Raw genomic sequence first — 27647 nt, 5'->3', positions numbered from 1 at the left:
ACTAACAAGAGAATTGTAATACCAAAGCAAATCTTCATGAAATCTTTACAATTTCCAAGAAGTTACATGATTAGGAAGCAAAAAATATAAAATATAAAAAAATCATCCAATAGGATATTCTTTCATTCTTTCTTTTGACCTTAATTATAGACTCAAATTCATTTCAAACTTGATTGATCTTCCACTCCCAACAAACCTTATAAATAAGAGATGCAGTCATTCAAGCTTCAACCAAACAAACTAGAATCATACAATACAACAAGATGAAGAAAATCCCTTCGAAGCCTTTTCTCTCTTTGGTCTTTTTCTTTCTTTCTTTAAAGATTTGGTTCATAGAAGTGCTGGTAGCCCAGAATACAGCAACAATTCCAGTGAATGTAGGTGCAGTTCTTGACTTGGAATTTTCGGGTGGTAATATTGGTTTGACATGCATCAACATGGCCCTTTCAGACTTCTATGCCACTCATAGTGACTACAAAACTAGATTGGTCCTCACCACCAGGAACTCCGGGAACGATGTTGTTCGTGCAGCTGCAGCAGGTTCTCTCTCTGATCCCAGCTTTCTCTCAAACTGTTGATTTGATCTAATATTGAAAATTTACTCTCTTGTTTTAAACTGATGATCAACATACTTATGCATACAATTCAATAGTAAAAATTTATTCGCCCCGTGATGTGATCATGAGCCCTGCAACTTCCTTTAGCTATGATCTAATTAGCATTACTACTGAACTATAGCAGTGGGGAAAATTTAATGAAATTAAGGATTTCTCATGAATACTTACCACATTATAGTATTATAAGGAGAGTCAAAAGTCATCCAAAAATTGTGGACTTGTGGCTAGCTTCCTTCTAAAAGTCATATATGCGAGCTGTACTCTATGGGACATGGTTTGTTATTCTTTTTTACACTTGTGGCTAGCTTCCTTCTAAAAGTCATATATGTGAGCTGTACTCTATGGGACATGGTTTGTTATTTTTTTTAACTAGTGGGATCGATGGTTATATGTGCAAAAACGGTCAGATGTGAGTTCTAAATTTACATTTTTATTCTCTGAAAAATAATTATATTGTCATGATTTAAATTCTAAGTCTGGCAACGCAGGAGCGGTGCTATGGAGACACCCCACATGTGCTTGGCCTTTGAACATATATATCATAAAACAAATATATATAGAATTCATAAAGTATTTCATAATCTTTCAAATATTCTTCAAAACTAATAAAACAATTCATAAGCAAAATACTTATTACATTAAATAAAATCCAATCTTTGAAGAAAAATCAAAACTTGAATGAAAACAACGTAATAGTTGAGCATCTAAGACATCGAATCTCAAAAAATAAAAAAGGCCTCGCGAAAGCAAGTAAGGCATACCAACAAACAAAGTAGTAGGAACTCTCAATTAAAGGTTAACTTGCTAAAAAAAGCTAAGAACCTGAAATAATATTAAAATTGAGGGGTGAATTCAACCATCTCATTGAGGGATTAACAATATTTAATATATATTTTAGTTATTTATAAATATAAGAACTGAAAGAGATAGACACACACGTACATTAAGTATAATAGCATATGGTAAAGGAATATATGTCAAAGATCAGACAAAGTCATTGGCTCAGATAATAGATAAAACCCTAAGGTTCCGATAACAAACAAGGTTTTGCGGCCCTGATCACTATAGGAGAATCAGTCGCCACATGCTGGTGCTTCTCTCACTAGCTAGGTATACAAAATACTATGCACACATAGACTAACCACACTTTATTAGCATAAAGTTACTGATAAGTATATCGATATCAAGACATAATAGATACTTAGATAATTATCAAAGCAAATAAATATCATATCGAATATAATTTAATTCTACATGATGCGAGTGAAAATTCAAGAATAAATTACACTAATCGTATAATCAACATACATATATTGTTTACATTACATGTATATTAAATATCATCTCACTCACCTGGAAAACAAAAGCAAAAAACCAATGGATGTAGAACCGAAGACTATGTACTAAAGTTACGAGGAACGTCAACAGAACCCATAACAGATACAGAAAATGCTCAAAAACACTCAGAGAAAAATAACATAAAAGATTAAAACTCTAATCTTAGACACTTAAATGTAATTATAAAGCCGAACTGATTCACATATTTGATCCTAAACATAACTCAAACTTATTAAACCTAATAGACTTGATTAACCCCTACTACTAGGTCAATCAATTGACCAAAAAGATCAACTGGTCGACTGCCACCACAAGCAACCGGTTGACCGGTTCATACCAATCGGACAATCGTTTGATTGGGATTTCCAGAATCTCGATCTGACAGCCATCAATTCTACAGATCCCCATAAACAATCAAGACCCATAATTCTAGTCATCTAATTAGTTTGTTTTAAGCCACCCGACACCCTAAAACATTAATTAAATCCCTTAAGTTGTTCAATTAACAAATAATAATAAAAACTCTAAACTTTTCTTTAATCCTTACACCAACAATTTCCTATTTGAAAACAATAAGGAGGGAGATACTTGTTTCTTCCACCCTTCTTGAAACCAAAACTTAAGTTCATAAATGATTTCCTTGGTGTTTTCAAAGAGAAAATTCATTGTAAGGGAGAAAAAAAAGGAGAAGATAAAAAAAAAATTCTTTGGTAACTTTTTTTTTTTTTTTGATAATAAACATGTGAATTATATATTAAACTTTCTCTTTAAATACCTATATATGTTAGTATGAGTTGCGTTTGGACTGAAATTTGGGCTTAGGTCTAATAGGTCAAGAATATAGGTTTTACATATATGTTGAGCCTCCTCAAGAGATTTTCAAGACCTTAATTTAAATAGGCAAGAAAACCGATATCTACTATAAAATAACTTAAATTTCAAAGGCATAAAAAGAAATTAAAACAGTATAAAAAATCCAAAAAATCATATGAAAAGTAATAAAATTGGTCCAAATAGCAATTTACATGACTAATTTTGGGATATCTAAAGATTTTATAAGCGACAAAATAGTTTCATGTAGAAAAATTGCTTGTAGAATCTCTTAAAAAAATTTAAACTCCATCCCACGGACATATCTCTTGTTATTACAGTTTTAAACTACTAACCTAGTTTGATGTAATTATACATTTTCTTGAACCTATATCTATTCCACTTATTCATGTATAAAAGCTTCTGCTAAACCATCTAAATACGTTTGATCCCTACATGAATGCTCGTAGCCTCCACTTTTTACGAGCTTTACTTTTCATATATCCCACGACACATCAATGAAAGAAGATATTGAGGTGTGCTGATTTTTAGGTTGCTGTTTCTTCTCGTTGTTTAGGAGGGGCAGGAGAACCCCAAATGCCAAGTACAATCCATTCCTTGCTTTCTCTGCATAACCACTACATTCATGATTTATCAGAAGTCTAATTTAATATAAAGTACAATATAATCATAACTAAGTCTCTATGATTCATCTTTAGTCTTTACTGATTAATGAAAATAATTGATCTATACGAGTAATTGTTTTCTTAATGCTTTTCCAAGTACAGCGCTGGACCTGATAAAAAATATTGAAGTGCAAGCAATCATTGGCCCAACAACATCTATGCAAGCCAATTTTGTTATTGAACTTGGAGAAAAAGCTCAGGTGCCCGTTATATCATTTTCTGCATCAAGTCCTTCTCTCACTTCCATCAGGAGTCCCTTCTTCTTCCGAGCTACCCAAAATGACTCAACTCAGGTGAATGCCATAAGTGCATTAGTTCAAGCCTTTGGATGGAGAGAAGCAGTACCCATCTACATTGACAATGAATATGGAGAGGGAGTGATACCTTATTTAACTGATGCTCTGCAAGCAGTTGATGCTCGTGTCCCGTACCGGAGTGTCATTTCTCCATCAGCCACTGACGATCAAATTGTTTCAGAGCTTTACAAGTTGATGACAATGCAAACTAGAGTTTTCATAGTGCACATGTTTCCTTCTCTTGGCGCTCGGGTTTTTGACAAAGCTAAAGAGATTGGAATGGTGAGTGAAGGCTATGTTTGGATCATGACTGATGGTCTAACCGCTGAATTTTTGAGTTCACCAAATGCTTCTGTCACCAATACAATGCAAGGTGCATTGGGTGTGAAACCTTATGTGCCAAGAACAAAAGATCTCGAAACTTTTCGAATTCGGTGGAAAAGAAAACTCCTACAAGATAATCCAGATATTGTTGATGCTGAGTTGAATATTTTTGGCTTATGGGCATATGATGCAGCAACAGCTTTGGCCTCGGCAGTTGAGAAAGCTGGAACTGCAAATTTAGGCTTCCAAAAGGCAAACGTTTCTAGCAATTCATCCACAGATCTTGCAACTCTTGGGGTGTCTTTAAATGGTCCAAACCTCGTTCAAGCTTTATCAAACATTACTTTCAAAGGTCTTACGGGAGATTACCTTTTCGATAATGGACAGTTACAGTCATCAGCTTTCCAGATAATAAATGTGAATGGCAATGGGGGAAGAGAGATAGGATTCTGGACATCAACCAAAGGGATCGTCAAAACATTGAAGTCAACAAATAATATGACTGCGTACTCAGGTTCGAACTCCGATCTTTCAACTGTCATATGGCCGGGTGATACAACTTCTGTTCCCAAGGGTTGGGAGATTCCAACGAATGGGAAGAAGTTGAGAATAGGAGTGCCTGTGAAGGATGGTTTCAGTGAGTTTGTGAAAGTAACAAAAGATCCTAGTTCTAACACCAAAACCGTCACTGGATACAGCATAGATGTTTTTGATTCTGTTGTCAAAGCATTGCCTTATGCTTTGCCTTACGAGTACATCCCCTTTGCCAAGCCTGACGGCGAGCCAGCTGGAACTTACAATGATCTGATATATCAAGTGTACTTGAAGGTAAAACTTTCACCAAGCTTTTCCTGTACTTGATCACATTCAGTTTTATATCTGAAAAAAGATTTGGGACAGATTCATGCATGCAAATCTAATTTTTATTGATATCTAGTTTCTTTTGCTTGCTATCAACAGAATTTCGATGCTGTAGTTGGAGATACAACTATTGTTTTCAACAGATCCCAGTATGTTGATTTTACTTTGCCTTACACAGAAAGTGGTGTCTCCATGATCGTCCCTATTGTGGACAACAACAGCAAAAATGCATGGGTTTTCTTGAGGCCTCTGACATGGGATCTCTGGGTGACAAGTTTTTGTTTCTTTATTTTCATTGGATTTGTAATCTGGGTTCTTGAACACAGAATCAATGAAGATTTTAGAGGGCCTGCTTCACATCAAGCCGGCACTAGCTTCTGGTTTTCTTTCTCAACCATGGTTTTTGCACAAAGTAATTTTCCTTTCCCTTTTGAATTTTTCTTCTTTTGTTTAACGTACTTTTTTTTAGTGTCTCAACACCAAATTGACTTCATCTTTATTTTTTCCAACTATGATTGCAGGGGAGATAGTTGTTAGCAACTTGTCTAGAGCAGTGGTAATCATATGGTGTTTTGTTGTGCTGATTCTCACACAAAGCTACACTGCCAGTCTAACTAGTTTACTTACAGTCCAGCAGCTGCGGCCTACAGTTACTGATGTACATGAGCTCATTAAGAAGGGGGAGTATGTAGGCTACCAGGAAGGTTCCTTTGTTCCGGGAATCCTATTAGACTTGGGTTTCGACAAGTCCAAGCTCATTGTGTATAATTCCACAGAACAATGTGATGACCTTTTATCGAAAGGAAGTAGAAATGGTGGTATCGCTGCTGCTTTTGATGAAATACCATATATGAGGCTCTTTCTATCAAAGTATTGCTCTAAATATGCCATGATTGATCCTACATTTAAAACAGACGGTTTCGGATTTGTAAGTTCATTCACCCCTCTCCATTTCTCTTTATGTATTGTAAGTGCAAAGTTTGTCAACCCTGATAAAGACTGGCTTGCTGCTTTGTGTTGTGATTTTCAGGCCTTCCCTAAAGGTTCTCCTCTGGTACCAGATGTATCAAGGGCAGTTCTAAACATGACAGAGGGAGATAAAATGAAGGAAATCGAGAATGCTTGGTTTGGAAAACAAAGCAATTGTCCAGATTCCAGCACCTCGGTTACATCTAACAGCCTTAGTCTCAAGAGTTTCTGGGGCTTATTTTTAATTGCTGGAGTAGCATCCCTCTTAGCTCTCATTATATTCATGGTCATGTTTGTCTACAAGGAAAGGAAAATGTTGCGGCCTTTAAATTGCAGAATTTCCATAAGGAGAAAAGTCCGCAATTTCTTCAGGATCTTTATTCAGAGGGACTTAAAATCCCATACTTTCAGAAAAAGTGGGCTGAATGACAGCAATGGCACTAGTATGCCTAGTATGGGTGCGCCGAGGCCATCGGCCTATTCAGTTCAAACTAGTTATTTCCCTGGAGATGGAGATCAGCCTTCTACAGAGTTTGTTGATTCCAGTCCAGATAGGCAAACATCTCAAGAGATAGTAATAAATATTGATCAACTTACAAACCCAAATCAAGAAAGACTAGCAGCTTTTGAAGTAGAACCTGATCACAATTGACTTTCAGATGATACCATTGACAGTTTGACACTGGGAAACTTATAGACCTGTAGATGTAGTTGTAGTTGTAGCATTGTAATATAATTGTAGGCCATCAGAGGCCTGGCAATTCATGGGAAAGTCCAAAGGAACATGCAGGAGGCAATACTATAGAATACATATTACTCTGTTTGATTTCCTCGTTTTTGACACTCGAACTTCAAATTGTAAATATTGAATTACTAGATATAACATATTTATAGCTAGGTAGGATTAAACTGAGTGTCAGAATTAGTAAATTATTATCGCAAATTATAGATTTTCTTCAGCAATTTCCCAAGATATTGTCGGAATGCAAGCAGTGGCATACCTTGTTTGTGGTCACATAAATTCTACAGACTTTCCAGAGAAATTATATTGTGAAAACGAAAACAAAAGCATTATCCAAAATTAAGTTACCATGTTATAAAGAAACCCCCCTCATATTTCCAACCATCTTCAAGTTTTTGTCAGGATTTTTATCAAATTGTTTGGAAACAAGTTAGAGGATGAAGAAAAGGTACCTTCAAAGCATGTTCTGATCTTCTTGTTCCTTTCTTTAAAGATATTGTTCATAGAAATGGGGTTGGCCCAAAACTCAAGAGCATATGTTGGAGTGAATGTTGATGTGGTTCTAGACTTGGAATGTTTTGATGTCAATATTGCTTTGAGTTGCATTATAATGGCCCTCTCAGACTTCTATATGCCACTCACGGTGACTACAAAACCAGGCTGATCCTCACCACTAGGGACTCCAAGAGAGATGTCTTTTTTTTCTTTTTTCTTCTTTTTTAATTAAGAACTGAAACCAAGCACGCCATTAATATAAGTATTTTTCATTCGTTTTTCTTCCTTTTTTTGTATTTTTTTTTTGCATTATTTTTGTTCAATTTTGTGTTCTTAATAATTTTATGAATTAATAAATATGGTGAAATTTTAGTTGTTATTGAAATAATTTTTTGCATTATTTTGTTGAATTTTAGTTATCTTTTTTTTCAAATTTTTTGTTCAATTTCAATTATATGTGTGGGATTAATTTTAATAATTATTTTGCATTTATTCAATTTAGAATAAATTTTTGAAAATTTAGGATTAAAATTATTATCACTTAGAAATAATTGTATTGAATTCTGTTGTTATTGTAATAAGTTTGCATTATTTTACAGAATTTTAGTTGTTGTTTTTTCAATTTTATTGTTAAATTTCAATTAAATATGTAGGATTAATTTTAATTATTATTTTGAAATTTTGTATATTAATTTATAATAAGTTTTTGTAAATTTATGTTTAAAAATATTATCGTGTAGAAATGAAAATTTTCTACGAAATTAAATTATGCTAAATTGTTCGCAAAAATTGAATAAAATTAACTGGATTGTGGCATATATGTTGTGTATTTGTAGGTTTAAAATTTTTGAGTAGTTTCCTGTATAGAGGAGGTGTTGCTGAATTTTTTTAAAAAATAGGAATTATTTAATTTTTTTCTGTAATTTGTGTAGATGTCTAGGGGAAAGTCTGTTGCACGTCGCGAGGATAAGATCACTGCTAGTTCTTCTAGGAGCGATGATGATGACTATGAGTCATTAGGTGCCGACCAAGAATAAGCACATGAGGCACAAACATTTAATTACGACGCTAGCTCATCGAGTGCGATGCCACAACATCGAGGGAGGGTCTCTTCACAGCTGGATCCATTTACCTGCAAGTACAGGGCCTAGTGAAAGGACAACCTTTCAATGTAAGTTTGTTTTGCTTTCATAATGACATGTTTAATGATTTTAAAAAAATATATCATTTAACGAATGCAATTTTAGATTTATAAACATTGAGGCTACTAGAATAATAACATCAGCCTTTAAATCATTGAGGAAAATTCAATTGTTTCAATGAGGCCAGGTTTTCAAACATCTTGAATGGCAACCGCATGCTGATGCATGGTTTTCAAGGTTCAAGGTTAGTATTAACTTAAATATTTTTTTATGTTAATTTGGACAATTTATTAAAATTACTGAAAATTTTCTTTTATAAATTTTTACTTCAAAGGAAAATTTGAATGGGTGAGAGCTGATGATAATGTTGCGAGAAGGGTTTAGGAGAATCACATTCCAATTAGGTAAGATCAGATTTAGTATAAATTTTTTATTTCAAATATTAAGATTTTATTTTTCATTTATTAACAGATAATTAATTTGTACCATATAGGTTGCGTGATTTTTGGTACGAGGTGCAAAAAAAAACCAAAAAATATGCGAAAGAAAGAGAGCTTCCAGGTTGGAATGATGTGGCCGTTATGAAGGATTTCAAGTTGTCGTTTGTCTTAGAGGTTGTATGGTTGGAATTCATTAAGCACGTGACATCCGTGCGTTTCGCTCGATAATCACAGTCCAGTTCGGATAAGGCAGAACCGACGTGTTCACGGTTCCGTTACCACACATACCAGCAGCTCCATTCTGTTTCTTTCGCATGCGAAGCGGATGGTATGATTTTTTTATTACATCCATTTTTTTTATTATTAGTTGTTTTTTATAAATATATTTAACTGACAACATTTTTATTTTAGGCAACGGTTCGTGGACTCAAGCCAAACCCAAAAAAGCTTTTTGTTGAAACGCATGTGTAGAGTGATAACCGCCAAAAAATAGTGCAATAGTTCATTGATAGTCAAGCTCAGCACTTTTTGGTATGTTAGTTTTTAATCATTTTTTTAAGTTATTTTTTCCTTAAATTTGATGAATTTGTTTTTTCTTTTCAGGATATATATAATAGCTAGTTGAAGGAGAGATACAGATGGTATGATATATATAACGATCCTTCGACCCATTCGAATATCGATCTGGATTTGTGGTTGGAGGCAGGATTGTTTGGTAGGCCTGATAGAAATCGAGTGTATGGACTCTCTAACACTACAGCCAAAAACTTGTGATCAACCCGTAGTGCTTCGACAATTGGATACTCGCAATTGACTCAGAGCGTTCACACTCTAGAGTTCACGGTGATGTTAGACCAACAAAAACAAGATCAGATAACCCATCTTAATGATAAATATGAACGACGCACTACTGATTATGAATAACTCCGCCGATTGGTAATGGAGATGAGGTCACAGATGGGTGGTTTATGTGCACCCCCTAATTGGCCCCTCGATCCCGGCGACGACCAGCCTCCTCCTCCAACACCGCCTCTATTTTAGATGTATTGTATTTGAACATATAAATGTTTAAATTTGTAATAAATATTTGATTTCTATACTAATTTATTTTAATTATTTTTCTACTTATGTTCAAAATATTTTTTAGAAAAATATTTTTAAAACATTATTGACGGGCTTACCGATGGAACTACAATGTCGATATATTTCAGAGAGTTGGAAAAGAATAACTGCAAATGTCACTATTACTGATGGGGTTATCGACAGAATTATTCTGTCGGTATATTTCAAAGTGTTGAAAAATAATTACTGCAAATATCATTGTTGTTGTTAACACACCGATGAAATTACAGGATATTTTTTTGTATTTTATCTTTTCTTTTTTCTAAATTTTTAGTTTACTTGGATCTCCAAAAACGAGTAACAAGACATGGAAAGCTGTGAGTACAAAAAATGATATGAAAGCTAAAATCTGAACACAGATATATATTTCTACCGAGAAGAAGCAAAGAAAACTCACCTTTTTTTTAGAAGTTTGAAACCTAAATACTTGGAATGACTCTTCAGCATCCTACCCCATCCCATCTAGATCGTCAAACATCCCAAATCCTTGGTGCCTCGAACCAGACCCGACCCCAGTACATATCGGGTCTAGCTTAGCCATGATTCACACCCATTTTCTGAAGTGCGGAAACCAAAACCGACTTCTAAATAATAAGCTAATAGTGTGAAAAACTAATTTTTTATTTTATTGGAAAAAAATCTAACTTCAATTTCTGTATCTTATTTTCATTTTTTAAGAAACAAAAAATTAAAATAAAAAATTAAAGGATGCCAAACAGCGCCCCTTACATTATTATAGAATCTAGGGAATTGGGTTGAGGAGGCTGGGATTTGGTCCTTTTTTATTTTTCAAATCTTCGAATATCCAACCATCCAATTTTCGCATCTTAAACGACAACGTTTTTCAATCCGGTTGTATTTATAAGATTATTATTTTTTACAGCTTCCTAAATTCACATTCAAAGTCGAGCAAAATGTTCTAAGAAATTTCAAGATATTAAATAAGTCATCCGCAATTATTTGTATAACTAATGTATTTACAATTTGGTATAGTCTTAATAAATTCAAACTCAAGAAGATGAAGGGGGAGCGTAACCCCTTGCCAACGACACCTTAAAATTTAGAATCTGATGATAATGCAACAACCATTGACCACATGTACTTTGATTTAGTCAAGGTAAACGCAATGAAATAAGACAACGAATATCTTTGATTAGTATGAATCCCACTCCAGCAAACCCGAGGCAACTACTCCATATGTAGAATCATACGCGATATATCCATGCATCCAAGTGCATCTGTTTTACATGTCTTGTTGTTGGGAAAATTAGGGATAAATAACCGGATCAATTCAGCGGAATACAATTCACAATTCACAAGTCTCAATCCTTTTTTCTTCTTTGTGCAGTAAAAAAACAGATTCAAACAATGACCAAATATAATGCAAATAATCACACAAATCAACACCAAGATTTTTACATAGAAAACCCGATGCGGGAAAAACCACGAGACCGGAGTCCACCTAAAAACTTCCACTATCACAAATAATGGGTTCACAACTGTTCTTTCTCAGATTCAACTAAGGGCTACAACATATATATCATCAAGAACAACTTATTCTCGGATTACAACAAGATTTAAGAGAGTAATGTTAGAGAAAAGCTCACAACACTGACAGCCCCGTTTTCTATCAAAACGACCAGCTTCCACACCACCAATCTTCAATCTAACCGTTCAGAATGAAGAGGAACGTATCTAGAAGCTGCTGTCAAAATCTCAGCCTGATCCAACGGTGAACGAACTGGAAATCGAAGAAAGAAGACAGACTACTCTGCTACCTCCTCTTCTTTCTTTCTCACGTTTTTCTCCTCTATTTCTTCTCAAATTTTGCTGCTGCCATCTACAGTGGCAGCTCATTTAATTTAAAGAGACAGCAAGGCTGTCTATTACTAATTAATGTAATGGTCCCCCCATCACATGGTGCGGGACCACACAACACTTGTTGACATTAGATGTCAATATGAGAAATTTCCTAGTAAATGCAAATTGGTCGGCATCCTCCTCTTCCAATTTTTTTTTGTTTACACAACTAAATTAAATATATTTGATGATGGTGGTTTGAATCAGCTAGATGGTTGATCCTCAAGAAGAGGTATTGTACGTTCCACCTTCGAATTCACACTATCGTAACAAGTTTTGTCTTGAAAAAACATCTCGTGTAAAAGGAGAGGTGATAACTAAATTTTAGAAAATAATATAAATTATATCTTATAATTTCATTTAACAGATTAAGTTTTTGAGTTTAGATAGTTTTTTAACATGGTATTAAAATTTTATTGACAAAAAAATCACAAATTTAAAATTTACCATTCTTATTCTATTCGATAAAATTAAATACAAAATAATATATATTAAAGAATAATATAATTTTTTTGATAATAAAACTTATAAGTTGCCTAATTAAACCCTCGACATGATAGTTGATGTGAGATATGATTAGTATCATCGTAGCCCTCTTAGTTGAGGGGTTTGGGAGATGATATAGAGCACATAGTTCACGTTTCTACAAATGACTGGTTGGTTAAAAGAAAGTCTCACGTTTGGGCTCCTAACCTCCCAATGGAGATGACAAAATTATGGCGAAGTTGCACTTAATTGTTAAGTGTTTCCCTTCAAAGCATCAAAATAAATACCAATAAATTTATAAAGACAATTTTAGTGTAAAAACAAAGTAAAATTTTCTCTTATATAAGATAATAAAATGGTGAAGAAAAAGTGAAGTTACTATTAATTAACACAAAATTTGTCTTCTTAAAATAAATTGGAGCTCATTTTGGTGCTTTAAGCAGAAACACTTAACAAATACATGCAAAATGGATGAATATCTTAAAGATATATTTGGTAGGAAAGTAAAAGCGATGAAAATTTATCCTTATAATTTATCACCTCCTTTTTACTACCTCATGTTTGATACATTTTTTAGAGGTGAGAAAGATTTAAAGGAGGTTAAATGTTAACCTCATAATGGGGGAGTAAAGGATTTTTCAAGGAGGAAAAGCTCTGAATTTTGTATTTTATTTCCTCTCTCTCTCTCTCTCTCTCTTTTTCCTTTTGTTTTTGAATTTTAACCATTTTTTTGTCATTTTTTATTCTATCTCAAATTTTGGACCACTATTATTCATAATTTTTTGAACTCTTACGAAGCATCATTGACATTTTATCTACTATCATTTTTTACACCCTTGATACTCAACCATTAAATCTTGCTTTCTTAACATTTTTTCTTCAAATTTTTAACTCTATTACTAAACACAATCCAAGTATCATTGTAAGTGGATGAATGGATGGGTGACAATCTCTAATATTGTTTACGTATAGGAGAAAATTGATAGTGAAGGTTCATATTAGGAGAGCTAAATTGAGGTTTTCCCGTTCTTTTGCTTGTTGAAGTCAGTGCTAAACTCTGGGAAATACCTTTTTATCAATATAATATTGTCTCGCCTGATCAGGTCCAAGTCTTATGTAGCGAGCCAATTTATTAATATGGTTTACTTGACTATTCCAAATCATGAATTTCCTTGCAATACAACAAGGAGTAAATTGCTCTTTTCTTTGTTACAGTAGAGTTTGGCCCTCCCCGCGTATTGCTCCAAAACTCTTCCAGGCTGACATATCTACACTTTTCATGGTCCACAGCTTTATAAATAAGGGATCTTTCCTTCCAGGCTTAAACAAAAATATTAACTAAGCTAGAGTCAGCACGACCATAGGTGGACAATAAGATGAAGAAAAAACATTCAAAGGCTGTTCTCTCCTTCTTCTTCTTCTGTGTAAAGATTTTGTTCACAGAATTGGGAATGGCTGAAAACACATCTATCCCAGTGAATGTTGGTGTGGTTCTTGATCTGGACAGTGATTTGGATGGCAGAATTGCGTTGAGTTGCATCGAAATGGCCCTCTCAGACTTTTATGCCACTCATGGTGACTACAAAACCAGACTAGTCCTCAACACCAGGGACTCCATGAAAGATGTTGTTGGTGCAGCTGCAGCAGGTTCCCTCTCTCACTCTTTCCCTTTAAAACCATACTTGATGTTTAGTGTCGAAAAACATAAAAAGAGTCTGATAAACATATCATATTTGATTACGTAGCAAATAATCAAGATCTTTTCTATTTGAATTATAAAATTTGAATATTGTTCATATGAACCAATACCTTGCTATCAAAGTCACCCAAAAAAGCATCTTCTAAGTTTGATAATTGCACGGTCTTTCTCTGCTGCAAAACTGCCATTTTGTCATTGGTTTTTCCCATTGATCTCCATTGATTGTGAAAGATTATATTGCATGTTCTTAATTTTTCTTATGCTCTATATAAACACAGCCCTGGACTTGATAAAAAATGTGGAAGTCCAAGCAATCTTAGGGCCAACAACATCAATGCAAGCCAACATTGTTATTGACCTTGGAGAAAAAGCTCAGGTGCCAATAATGTCGTTTTCTGCAACAAGTCCTTTTCTTTCTTCCATTAAGAGTACCTATTTTTTTCGAGCTACACTTAATGACTCAACTCAAGTGAATGCCATAAGTGCTTTAGTTCAAGCCTTCAGATGGAGAGAAGCAGTACCCATCTACATCGACAACGAATATGGAGAGGGAATCATACCTTATTTAACTGATGCTTTGCGAGCAGTAAATGCTCGTGTCTCCTACCGGAGTGTCATTTCTCCATCAGCCACTGATGAACAAATTGTTGAGGAGCTTCATAAGTTGATGGGAATGCAAACTAGAGTTTTCATTGTGCACATGTATGGCTCTCTTGGCACTCGGCTTTTTGCCAAGGCAAAACAGATTGGTATGATGAGTGAAGGCTGTGTTTGGATCATGACTGATGGTCTGACAGCTGATTTGTTGAGTTCACCAAATCCTTCTGTTACTGGGACAATGCAAGGGGTACTGGGTGTTAAGCCTTATGTTCCAAGTACAAAGGAGATCCAAGATTTTCGAGTTCGGTGGAAAAGGAAATTCCAACAAGATAATCCATATATTATTGATGCTGAGTTGAACATTTACGGACTACGGGGCTATGATGTTGCCACGGCTTTGGCCTTGGCAGTTGAGAAAGCTGGAACTAAAAATTTTGGCTTCCGAAAGGAAAATGTTTCTAGCAGTTCATCAACGGATCTTGCAACTCTTGGCGTCTCTTTAAATGGTCCAAACCTTCTTCAAGCTTTATCAAACACTAGTTTCAAAGGCCTTACAGGAGATTACCATTTTGCTGATGGGCAGTTGCAACCTCCAGCTTTCCAGATAGTTAATGTGAATGGAAATGGAGGAAGAGAGATTGGATTCTGGACACCAAAAGAAGGACTTGTGAAACAATTCGTTCCTAGTAATGGTACGAATTCAACTTCTCTGTCCGGTATTTCAACCGTGATTTTCCCAGGTGACACAACTGTTGCTCCAAAGGGATTTAGGATTCCCACAAAAGAAAATAAGTTGAGAATAGGAGTGCCGGTGAAGTCCAGCTTCAGACAGTTTGTGGACGTCAGAAAATATCCTGGTTCTAACACCACAAAAATCACCGGATTCTGCATAGATGTTTTTGATACTGTTGTCAAAACATTGCCTTATGATTTGCCTTATGAATATGTCCCCTTTGCCAACCCTGACGGCGAGCCTGCTGGAACTTACAATGATCTGGTCTATCAAGTGTACTTAAAGGTAGAACTTAATTTTATCTTTTGCTGCACTTATTTTATGCTTTTGATATTGCATTGAATATCATACACATTGACGCAAGTCTTATTTTTCGGAGATATTCTTTCTTATGCATTTTTGTTTACAACCAACAGAATTTTGATGCTGTGGTTGGAGATGTTACCATTGTCTACAGCAGATCCTTGTACGTCGACTATACTTTGCCTTTCATAGAAAGCGGTGTCTCCGTTTTTGTTCCTATAGAAGGTCACACTACCGAAAATGCTTGGTTCTTCTTGAAACCTCTGACATGGGACCTTTGGGTGAGCAGTCTTTTATCCTTTGTTTTCTTTGGATTTGTTGTCTGGGTTCTTGAGCACAGAATAAATGGAGATTTTCGAGGACCTGCTTCACATCAAGCTGGCACTATCTTCTGGTTTTCCTTCTCAACAATGGTGTTCGCACAACGTAATTTCTCTTCTCCTGTTGAAACACTTAAATATATATAACCACCGAATTGACTTTAATTTTTTCAATTTACAGGGGAGAGAGTGGTTAGCAACTTGTCTAGAGTAGTGGTAATCATATGGTGTTTTGTTGTGCTGATCCTCACACAGTGTTATACCGCCAGTTTATCTAGCCTACTTACAGTCGAGCAGCTAAAAGTTACTGATGTACATGAGCTCGTTAAAAAGGGGGAGTACGTGGGCTACCAGGAGGGTTCTTTTGTTCTAGGAATCTTGTTAGGCTTGGGGTTCGACAAGTCCAAGATCTTGGCGTATAATTCTCCAGAAGAATGCCTCGAACTCTTCTCCAAAGGAAGTGGAAATGGTGGTATTGCTGCTGCATTCGATGAAATTCCATATATTAGGCTCTTAATGCCGGAATATCGCTCCAAATATAAAGTGATTGATCTTTCATTTAAAATGGGAGGTTTTGGCTTTGTAAGTTCACTTTCAAATCTTTTTATTTCCATTTGTCTCTAAAGCTCATTAGTGTATAGTTTTATACTACCATTTTTTGTTTTGTGAATTTCAGGTCTTCCCTAAAGGTTCTCCTCTTGTACCTGACATATCAAGGGCGATTTTGAATATGGTCGAGGGAGATAAAATGAAGGGCATCCAGGATAAATGGTTTGGCGATCAAACTAGTTTTCAAGATTCCGGCACCTCGGTTCCGTCTAATACCCTTAGTATCAAGACTTTCTGGGGATTATTTTTAATTGCTGGAATAGCTGCAGTTTCAGCTCTCATTATCTTCATAGTGATGTTTGTTCATCAGGAGGGGAGAGTAGTCTTGGGACCCTCTGACTCCACAACTTCAATTTGGAGTAAAACTCGACATTTGTTTAGCATTTTCAATCAAAGGGACTTCACATCCCATATCGAAGTGAATGACAGGAATGGGATTCATTCTTCAAGTGTGGGCAGGGCAAGTCCGCCGGGCTTTTCAGCTCACACTGAATTTCATGGATATCCATCCTCTGCAGGTCGTGATTCCAGTCCAAATAGCCAAGCATCTCATGAAGTAGTGATAGTAAGTGCTGATAAGCTCTCCAACCCAAATCAAGAGAGGCCTGTTAAGGGAAATCAGAAGTCTAATGTTAATCATCAGACGCGGACCCGTACTGATCAGAGGTCTTATGCTATTATTCATCAGAGGTCTAAATCCTATTAGGACTCCTACTCTTCGAGATCACAACAACGGTCCAGCACAGCTACACTCTCGGTTCTTCACATTCTTATATGACTTTCTGTCCTATAATATTGATGAAAACTCAAGAAAAGAAGAGAGATTGATAGGCAAAACTCAGATAGAGAAGAGAAAGATTGATAGGTTTAGAAATTTCTGAAAGGTTTTTGATGATTTCTTATTGCTTGAATAAATATTCATTATATCCTAGTCTAATAATGACTCTACTTGTTGGGAAATAGGCATTAATAAGAATAATAATATTTATTTAAGATAGCTGTAACAAATTAGAAATCAGAACTTAAGTCAGAACTACTCAACTCAGAGAACTAAGAATGACTGACTGAGTGGCTGACTTTAGGGGTGTTTCTTCAGCATAAGATGCCTCTTATTCCTGTATTTCTCTTCCCCTATTTCTTTTAGAATTGTTCCTCTTTCTTTCAGTCGAATTTCCGCTGGAAAACTCCCCTGGTTGCTGACTTATAGGAGCTGGAAAGCCCAATCCCGCCGGGACTCCACCAACTTTACCAGCACTTTCTTTAAAAAAAAACAAAAAAAATTAGTAAGTGAAATGAAAATCAAAAAAGAAAAGAGGGACCAAAATAAACACAAAGTTTTGCCCCCTCCAAGCAACAAATAAACAAGGGGATAATATTGAAAAATAAATAGAAAGAGAGGTTTATACAAGGTGAGTGAAGATAAGGTGATAAGATAAGGAAAAATTTTAAGGAAAAAAAAAAGAAGAAGAAAGTGCAGAAAGAGGGAAAGAGAGAAATAGGAAAAAGGTGTGCAGAGAAATTTAAAAGTCCACAGTCGTAACGACAACCACCTCAAGAAAAAACAGCAGGGAGAAGGAAGAGAAAAAGAAGACCAAATCTTCAAGCGACTGATATCCCTCGATAAGTGGTAGTGATACTCACCGCCGACATGGGAAGAAAAAAGGAGGAGCAGCACACCAGATCTGCCACCATACCCTACACTCCTACACTGCCATCCTTGATTCAATTTGCTTCTGGTCAACTGCAGCCACTTCAAAGGTCCATTTAAAACCTATTGAATATTATGATAAATATATCTGTTGTTTTTTAATCATTTTTAATGTATAATTAATTTGTTATGAATGATTGTTATAAATATTTAAAGGGATGGAGTTTACATCATTGTGCGGCAATCTCGAGGATATGATACCACCAAGAATTATATAAAAATTTTATAACATTTCACTATCTTTCTAGATACTATATTTTTTAAAACTAATAAAATCAAATAACACTTTAAAATAATTCTCATCATCAAATAAAATAAAGCAACAATCCATAATACTTATTATATTATCAACATCTAAACTTAATTAAAACAATATAATAATAGAGTGTTTAAAATATCGAATCAAAACTAAAAGAAAAGTCTCGCAGAACAAACAAGGCATACCGACTAAAAGTTAAGAAGCAGAAACACTTAACAAGACCCACTTGCTAACAGAAACTAAGAACCTAAAATAATATTAAAAATAGAGGGGTGGGTTCAACCAACTCATTGAGTGAATAACATTTAACATACATCTTAGATATTAATAATTTGCAAGTTGATTTATCTTAATATAAATATACATACTAAGCATATTATTTTAAAGTAGTGAAATACATATTAGAGATCAGATGACACTTGAAGGTGACCAGATGACACTTGAAGATGACCACTTTGGGAAGATCAGTCACCACAGGCTGGTGCCTCTCTCACCAGCTACATATACATAATATTATGTGCACATAGACTAATTACTCTCCGTTAGCATAGAGTTATTGACAAGTATACCAATATTGATAAATAATGGATATTCGTATAATTATTAAAGCAATATATATCATATTGAATAGAATTTAGTTCAACATAATGCTGAGTACAATTTCAAGAATCGATGAATACTCGAAAAATAAAGCAACATATATAAATATTCAAGCAATTAACTAATTGTACTCATCTTATGATCAACATACATATTTATTTATATTACATGCATATTAAAGATTATCTCACTCGTCTGGAAAACAAAAGCAAAAGACAAATAAATACAAAACCAAAAACTACTGAAGATTGTTAGGGGAAACATTAGTAGAACCTATAACAAATACAAAAAACACTCAAAATCAACTCAAAAAAAAGTATCATAAAAGACTGAAAACTCTAAACTTAGAGACCAAAACATAAATATAAAGCCGAATTGTTTCACCCGATCAATCTCGAACATAACTCAAACTAATCTAACTTAATAGAGCCGATAAAACTCTACTGTCGGGTCAATCGGTTAACTGAAATGATCAACCAACAATCAACTGGTTTAGAACAACCAGTCAACCAGCAGCAACTAGTCAATCAATCAGCTGATTCAATTAACTAATCAATAAGGATTTTCAGAATCTTGATATGCTAGTCTCCAAAAATACAAGTCTCAAAAACACGGAACTTGTTCTTCTAAAACCCATAATTAGGTTGATATTTGGATCGCTACCAAGAGAAAAGGGTTCGACGAGTTTGTTTTCAAAATAGATTTTCATAAAGCTTTTGATTCCATTTCTTATGAATATTTGGATCGCATAATAGAAATGGATCTACGAATGCATATTGACTTCTCGTTTGTCAGTGTCGATTAATGGCTTTCCATCTTCTAGTTTGACTCCTCGTGGAAAGTTTACGATCTTACCTTGAGACTAGACAGTATATAGCAATGAATATACTTCCACAAATATTTCCACATGTTGTATGGTGACTGTTCTTGTTTGGATACGTACCTGGTTGCTTTCATCTTTCAAGAGATTTTAAGGCTCGTACGCAGTCCAGATGACTGCCTTTCCACATATCCTAAACCATGGCAAGTTTTCCTGTAATTTACAAGCCATGGTAATTAACATCAAGGATTTTATCGGTGTGAATTCATGGATAACCTATTCTATGTAGTATGTGTCTGCAAATAAAAATACTTCTCGCGCGGATCTGATTACAGTGACAAACCCCCCAACTAGATTTGCCTGTTGCTATCCTTGCAAAATGATGAGTAGTGGTACGTACAAAGAAGGTCGAAAGCTAAATGTGGAAATTTAAGAATTTTGAGTAATTAATTTTTAAGAGTTTAAGACAAACGCAAGAACACTTGAATTCCATGGTTTCAACGCTTTCATGTTCATAAGGGCTTTGAGAAAGACCACTGTTTGAATGTTTTATTCAATGCTTGGCACAGGCTCTTGCAGGCGGTGTATTTCTAAAAAAATTATTTTTTTTATTTAAAAATATTTTTTTATATATTTTTAAATTGTTTTAATGTGATAATATTAAAAGTATTTTTTTATTTTTAAAAAATATTATGTTAATATATTTTTAAATAAAATTAAAAAAATAACCTCCGATCACTATAAAGAAAAAAAATGTGCTGTAAACTTGTGGTCTATTATTTACTAAAATTTCATTGCCAAACATTAGTGGCATGATTAAATTAATTGATCGAGTAAATGGCTAGTTTGATTGATTCTCAAGCAATCTCGAATATATATTCTTTATAGTCTAATATAAAAAAAATATAATACCCTAGCTAGCTAGGTTCAATTTTCTATAACCAAACATTGAAAATAAAAATCATAATGGAAAATTTCTATAAATTGATATTCTTGTGATTATTAAAATTTATTAATTATATTATTTAAATTTAATACTTAAGTTGGCATCAAACAAAAATATTATTTAATTATAAATTAAATTTATCTATGAATGCATATTGACTTGTCGTTTGTCTCTCCATCTCCAAAGTTTGGAGCTACATGTAGTCTAAGGCAGTATACAGCAAACTTCTTTTGTTATCAACGCACAAGAAGTTGTACTAATTTCAGCTTCCTGAATCAAGCTTGCACCAATCAATGCAAGCATATAACATAACCCGACCCGTTTCTGTTACAACCTTAATGGGCCTACTTTTGGGCCTTTCTGCTGTTTCAATTTTTGTTAGATAAACAACATGCTAAATTGTGATTACTTGATTTTCCGACAGTAGAAAATCAGGGAGCCGCATTTTTCAATTCCAAATACGCTTCATAATTACAGCATAAAAAGGATTATTATGTTAGTATATTATTTAGAAAAATACACTCCATTAGAATTATTATGTTAATATTTTAGTGAAAATATTTATAGTTATGTGGTCACTGATTTTATTTTATGATCCACTATAATTACATCTCATAATAATCATTAGAAATGATCTTAATTGCAATTAGTTCCAATGCCAGGGTAAATGTTGAATTACTTTATTGCATCATTATAGAGCTTTGATAATTCTATTAGGGCATCAATAGGATTAAAATGAGTTACATTATTAAGATGGGGGACTACATTATTTAGAACTCTTGCTTGCTAGCTTATTTTATGGTTGTTTGTTTGTTGATACAATTCTTTCCCATTGAGTCATAGACAAACTATAACTAAACTCTCGTATAGTAATTTCCAGAGTTATTAAACATAATCGAGTGGGTAAACCCATAACTTGAGTCAAGTTTTATGTTGAGTTAAGTTGAAAGTTGATTTAATAAGTTAACTTGTAATTTAATCAAAATCCAGGTAAGATCTGATTTAATTTTTAAAATAATAATCAAAATAATATCATTTTAATTATCTAAATACTTGTGATTCGAAACATGAAATAAGCTGGATTTTATAACATTGGTAATTTCTAGCCTTCAAAGTAGTTGCCACCGTTTGGTTAAGGCTTTTTCCCGTGAGTTTGTAACATTAGTTTCTATGGTGGATGGTGATAAGAGATAGAGACGTCTAGAACTCATATCTTTGTGTATTGTTATTAATTGGGATAGGGACGGATATTAAAACGTAGCAAACAAGAAGTAGCTAAAGTAGGCAATTCAAAATAATGGCTTGTCTTAATTTAACAACATGCTGTCAATTTATAAACTTCCTTTGGAACAGTCAACAGTTGAGATTACAAGTGGGGATTATGCACAATACAATTCACCAGTAAAACTACAAGATAAGCAAGTTTTGGTTTAGAGATATACGAGTTTTTTCTACTAGGCTTATTAGTAATTATATTAAAGAAGAATATTAATCAATATTTTTATATTTATTTTCTATAATATAATTATCAATGACCCTTTAAAAATTTCTCTTCGATTCAAAGGTTTTTCGGTTTTTTATATTTATTTATGTATATCAATTGCTTAAATATCTCTAAAAATTAAATTTTTTTTTACTACGGATGCAAGGTGATTCCACCTTATAACAAGTGATATAACGAGTCAAATGAGAAATGTCAAAGTAAAAGCAAATCTTCTTGCGTCGTGTTCTTCCAATTTTGAACAACTTGATTAAATATCTCTTGATTTAGAAATAATGCAAATCTTCTTGCATCGTGTTCTTCCAATTTTGGACAACTTGATTAAATATCTCTTGATTTAGAAATTGGTAATCAACAGGTTAGATTTATAATCTAACCTTTATGATCTAATAAAATGAAACTTGATTAAAATTTAATTAATCTAACTAGCTCAAATATTCACATAAAAAATAAAAAGTTTTGATTTTGTATTTTTCTTAAAAATGGAGGGCACAAAACACAGGAGTCGACTCTAAGGTTAGTTCATAGCTCAAAAAAGAGATTGGATTTGGAAAGTATATTTAATGAACTGACTGTTTGTTTGTGTATGAGTAGCCTTACCAAACTTACGGTTTGATTGATCAAATTATGCAATTTCCTGGCAAGAAGAGTCAATGAAACTCTCCTCTCTTCAAACTGACACATTCGGGTCCTCCCCGCGTGCAGTTTCAAACCCTCTTGTGCTAAACCCGTGAGTGGCACCACCTTATAAACAAGACAAGACATTTTTCCTATCATAGCTTAAACCAGGAAATCTAGATAGAGTCAGCAAGATGAGGAAAACCCCCTTAAAGCCTGTTATCTCCTTCTTACTCTTTCTTTGTTTGAAGATTTTGTTCATGGAAATGGGAGAGGCACAAAACACAACTTCTATCCCAGTGAATGTAGGTGTGGTTCTAGACTTGGAATATTTTGATGTCAATATTGCTTTGAGCTGCATCAACATGGCCCTTTCAGACTTCTATGCCACTCGTGGTGACTACAAAACCAGACTGGTCCTCGCCATCAGGGACTCCAAGAAAGATGTTGTTGGTGCAGCTGCTGCAGGTTCCCTCTCTGCCTCCCCTCTCAATTTCTTGATATTATCTTCTCTTTTCTCCAATTATGAATCGTTTTTTTATCAAAAAGTGTTAAGAAAGTCAGCATTTTAACGGTAGATATCTACACATTCTGTGTTCATTATCCGAGGTTCTCAATCTGGAACTTCTTTTAGTTTGATCATAGAAATCCCTGTGTATAATTGTGGCTATACAGGGATGTGATGATAATGAAAATACTTCTTTATTTTACTAGGTCCATCAGTGATAAGGTGGGTCAGAACATATAAAAGTCATCATAAATTGTGGCTATCTTGCTTCAAGAGTCATCCTTTGTGAGCTGTATTTCTTGTTCGTATCTGATATTGTGGGCTAGACATTTTGCACTCCACACAATAGAATTGTCTCCTTTGTACTTCCAACGTGGCTATCTGCGTATGGAGATCATCTGACTTTAGAACTATATCAAAATACAAGGAAAAAACCTTCTAAAGAAACCTCTGCTCTAATATTAATTCAGAGCAGATGTTTGACAAAAGCAATATTCTTTTCATAGAGAGGAATATATTGCGATCTGCACATTTGTAGGCCAATTTCAACTGTCAGTACTCGGTAGATGAATATGTCATAAGAAGCTTGTTCACTTTTGGATTAGCTCATTGTATAATCTGTTTAACTTGTTATTGCCTTAGCGGCCGTCTTCTGATGAAATCTACAACCTTAGATATACCTATCATTTATGCATAAACTATATAGGAACAGTGGTTCTTGCATATGTATGATCATCAATGAATAGGCCAGTTTTTACTCAAGTTGGAACAGGACTTTTAATTGACATTAAAATCTTTTGCCTCCTCGAGTTACGAAGATAAAAAGTTCGGTTCATATTCTGCCCAAAAATCTGGATTGATAGTGAGAGATATACATGGCTAGATCAGCAAGAATGGCTAGGCCAGAGAAGTGTAGGTTAGTTTTTTTCGCTGTGGGGGCAGAGGAGAGGAGCTCACAAATCATAAAACATGTATTCAGAATGGTAATCCTATAAGAAAATGGAATTTGATTTCTTTAGAATGTCATCCTATAAGAAAGGGTGGTCCTTTGCTTGCTCTCTCTGCTGCACAAATTTGGTTCACGTAATGTCTTTGATTTTTCTTCTCTCCTTTGCCGAACGCAGCCCTCGACTTGATAAAAAACGTGGAAGTGCAAGCAATCTTAGGGCCATCAACATCAATGCAAGCCAATTTTGTTATTGACCTTGGAGAAAAAGCTCAGGTGCCCATAATGTCGTTTTCTGCAACAAGTCCTTTCCTTACTTCCATTAAGAGTACCTATTTTTTTCGAGCTACACATAGCGACTCAGCTCAAGTGAACGCCATAAGTGCATTATTTCAAGCCTTTGGATGGATAGAAGCAGTACCCATCTACATTGAAAATGAATATGGAGAGGGAATTATACCTTATTTAATTGATTCTCTGCAAGCAGTTGATGTTCGTGTCCCCTACCGGAGCGTCATTTCTCCATCAGCCACTGATGATCAAATTATCGAGGAGCTCTATAAGTTGATGACAATGCAAACTAGAGTTTTCATTGTGCACATGTATGGCTATCTAGGCACTCGGCTTTTTGCCAAAGCTAAAGAGATTGGAATGATGAGTGAAGGCTATGTTTGGATCATGACTGATGGTCTGACTACTGATTTCTTGAGTTCACCAATTCCTTCCGTCACTGATACAATACAAGGGGTACTGGGTATTAAACCTTACGTTCCAAGAACAAAAGAGCTTGAAAATTTTCGAGTTCGGTGGAAAAGGAAATTCTTGCAAGATAATCCAAATAACATTGACGCTGAGTTGAGCATTTATGGACTATGGGCGTATGATGCTACGAAAGCATTGGCCAGGGCAGTAGAGAAAGCTGGAGCTACAAATTTTGGCTTTCAGAAGGCAAATGTTTCTAGCAGCTCATCAACGGATCTCGCAACTCTTGGCGTCTCCTTAAATGGTCCAAACCTTCTTCAAGCTTTATCAAACACTAGTTTCAAAGGCCTTACAGGAGATTACCATTTTGTTGATGGGCAGTTGCAATCTCCAGCTTTCCAGATAGTTAATGTGAATGGAAATGGAGGAAGAGAGGTTGGGCTTTGGACACCAACACAAGGACTCGTGAAACAATTGGAACCTACAAATTCAACTTCTATGTCCGGCATTTCAACTGCAATTTTTCCCGGGGATGCAACTGTCGCTCCCAAGGGTTGGGAGATTCCCACAAATGAGAAGAAGTTGAAAATAGGAGTGCCAGTGAAGGATGGCTTCGTTGAGTTTGTGGCTGTGACAAAGGATCCTAGTTCCAACACCACAAAAGTCACCGGATACTGCATAGATGTTTTTGATGCAGTAGTGAAAGCATTGCCTTATGCTTTGCCTTATGAGTACATTCCCCATGCCATGCCTGCTGGAACTTACGATGATCTGGCCTATCAAGTGTATTTAAAGGTAAAATATAATTATATCTTTTTTGTGTACTTATTCTATGTTTATGATATTGCATTGATATCATCCACGTTGATGCAAGTAAATTTCTTTCTTTTGCATTTTTGTTTACTGCGAACAGAATTATGATGCTGTGGTTGGAGACGTGTCCATTGTCTTCAACAGGTCCTTGTACATCGATTACACCTTGCCTTTCACAGAAAGTGGTGTCTCCATGATTGTTCCTATAGCAGACAACAATAGTAAAAATGCATGGGTCTTCATGAAACCTTTGACATGGGACCTTTGGGTGAGCAGTTTTTTTTTCTTTCTTTTCATTGGATTTGTTGTCTGGGTTCTTGAGCACAGAATAAATGAAGATTTTCGAGGGTCTGCTTCAGATCAAGCAGGAACTAGCTTCTGGTTTTCCTTCTCAACAATGGTTTTTGCACAGCGTAATCTCCCTTCCCCTTGTGAATTTCCCTTCTTCTGTAGTACTAGCACTCACCAATATATATATAAACACCAAATTGACTTTATGTTTATATTTGCAGGGGAGAAATTGGTTAGCAACTTGGCTCGGGCAGTGGTAATTATATGGTTTTTTGTTGTGTTGGTCCTCACACAGAGCTACACCGCCAGTTTAACGAGCTTACTTACAGTCCAGCAGCTGCAGCCTACAGTTACTGATGTACATGATCTCATTATGAAGGGGGGGTATGTGGGCTACCTGAAGGGTTCTTTTGTTCGAGAAATCCTGTTAGGCTTGGGTTTCGACGAGTCCAAGCTCATGATGTATAATTCTCCAGAAGAATGCCACGAACTCTTTTCCAAAGGAAGTGGAAATGGTGGTATTGCTGCTGCTTTCGACGAAGTGCCATATATGAAACTCTTTCTGTCAAAATATTGCACGAAATATACCATGATTGATCCTACATTCAAAACCGGCGGTTTTGGCTTTGTAAGTTCACTTTTCCATCTTTCTATTTCCATTTTCTATATGGCTAATAAGTGCATGGTTTCTCATCTATGCTTTGTTTTCGTGACTCCAGGTCTTCCCTAAAGGTTCTCCTCTAGTGCCTGATATATCAAGGGCAATTTTAAATGTGACAGAGGGGGATAAAATGAAGCAAATAGAGGATGCATGGTTTGGCAGAAAAGGCAGCTGTCCAGATTCCAGCACCTCAGTTTCATCTAATATCCTTAGTCTCAAGAGTTTCTGGGGATTATTCTTAATTGCCGGACTAGCTGCATTTTTAGCTCTCATTATCTTCATTGCCATGTTTGTTTACCGAGAAAGAAGAGACTTGAGGCCCTCTGATCCCACAGCTTCAATATGGGATAGAACTAAAAATTTCTTCAGAATCTTCATTCAAAGGGACTCGACGTCCCAAACATCCAGACAAATGGAACTGACTGATAGAAATGGAATCAGTCTGCCTTCTATGGGCGTGCCAAGTCCGTCAGCCTTCTCAGTTCACACACAATTTCCTGAAGATCCTTCTTCTACAGATTATGATTCTAGTCCAAATAGGCAATCACCTCAAGAGGCAGTAATAAATATTGATCAGCTTACCAACCAAAATCAAGAGAGACCAACAGCTTTGGAAATTGACCATGAAAATAATTGACTTGTACATTATCATTTGACAATTAGAACCCCAGTAGCCATTAGTAAAGACATTGAATTACTGTATTGCGGATACATAGAAGTAATACGATTTTATAAGGATGTAAGTAGGAATAAACTGAGTTTCGGGATTTTAGTAAATTATCACAAGTATATCTCTTGCCCTTTATCTCTTTCAGTGAAAAT

General features: G+C 35.0%; 3 protein-coding genes and 1 long non-coding RNA gene across 5 annotated transcripts; 3 read left to right on the top strand and 1 right to left on the bottom strand.

Annotated features, from left to right (window-relative positions):
- The first annotated feature begins 218 nt into the window (after positions 1–218).
- On the top strand, positions 219–6810 carry LOC133674042 (glutamate receptor 2.2-like). Of its 2 annotated transcripts, none has more exons than XM_062095001.1 (5): positions 219–540; positions 3554–4899; positions 5032–5344; positions 5454–5860; positions 5931–6160. In XM_062095001.1, the coding sequence occupies exons 1-5, from the start codon at positions 264–266 to the stop codon at positions 6012–6014; spliced, it is 2427 nt and encodes an 808-aa protein (XP_061950985.1). In that variant the 5' UTR covers positions 219–263; the 3' UTR covers positions 6015–6160. The 2 variants fall into 2 exon arrangements, with proteins under 2 accessions (XP_061950985.1, XP_061950984.1); XM_062095000.1 differs by having other exon boundaries at positions 221–540; positions 5963–6810.
- Positions 6811–13532: 6722 nt separating this feature from the next.
- LOC133674242 (glutamate receptor 2.8-like) lies at positions 13533–17572 on the top strand. Its single transcript, XM_062095272.1, has 5 exons — positions 13533–13835; positions 14166–15505; positions 15637–15949; positions 16025–16425; positions 16520–17572. Exons 1-5 carry the CDS (start codon positions 13565–13567, stop codon positions 17156–17158), a joined length of 2964 nt encoding a protein of 987 aa, XP_061951256.1. The 5' UTR covers positions 13533–13564; the 3' UTR covers positions 17159–17572.
- LOC133674244 (uncharacterized) lies at positions 17402–18345 on the bottom strand. Its single transcript, XR_009835173.1, has 2 exons — positions 18094–18345; positions 17402–17710 (listed from the first exon to the last, which is right to left on the bottom strand). It is a non-coding gene; the product is annotated as an uncharacterized LOC133674244 (long non-coding RNA).
- A 4349-nt stretch (positions 18346–22694) lies between these two features.
- LOC133674243 (glutamate receptor 2.8-like) lies at positions 22695–27630 on the top strand. Its single transcript, XM_062095273.1, has 5 exons — positions 22695–23372; positions 24537–25855; positions 25974–26286; positions 26386–26792; positions 26884–27630. The coding sequence occupies exons 1-5, from the start codon at positions 23099–23101 to the stop codon at positions 27460–27462; spliced, it is 2892 nt and encodes a 963-aa protein (XP_061951257.1). The 5' UTR covers positions 22695–23098; the 3' UTR covers positions 27463–27630.
- Positions 27631–27647: the final 17 nt, after the last annotated feature.

The sequence above is a fragment of the Populus nigra genome, chromosome 15, assembly GCF_951802175.1.
Source record: "Populus nigra chromosome 15, ddPopNigr1.1, whole genome shotgun sequence".
Taxonomy (NCBI): Eukaryota; Viridiplantae; Streptophyta; class Magnoliopsida; order Malpighiales; family Salicaceae; genus Populus; species Populus nigra.
Note: the sequence above shows the minus strand (reverse complement) of the source record. Positions and strands in the feature narration are given on the sequence as shown.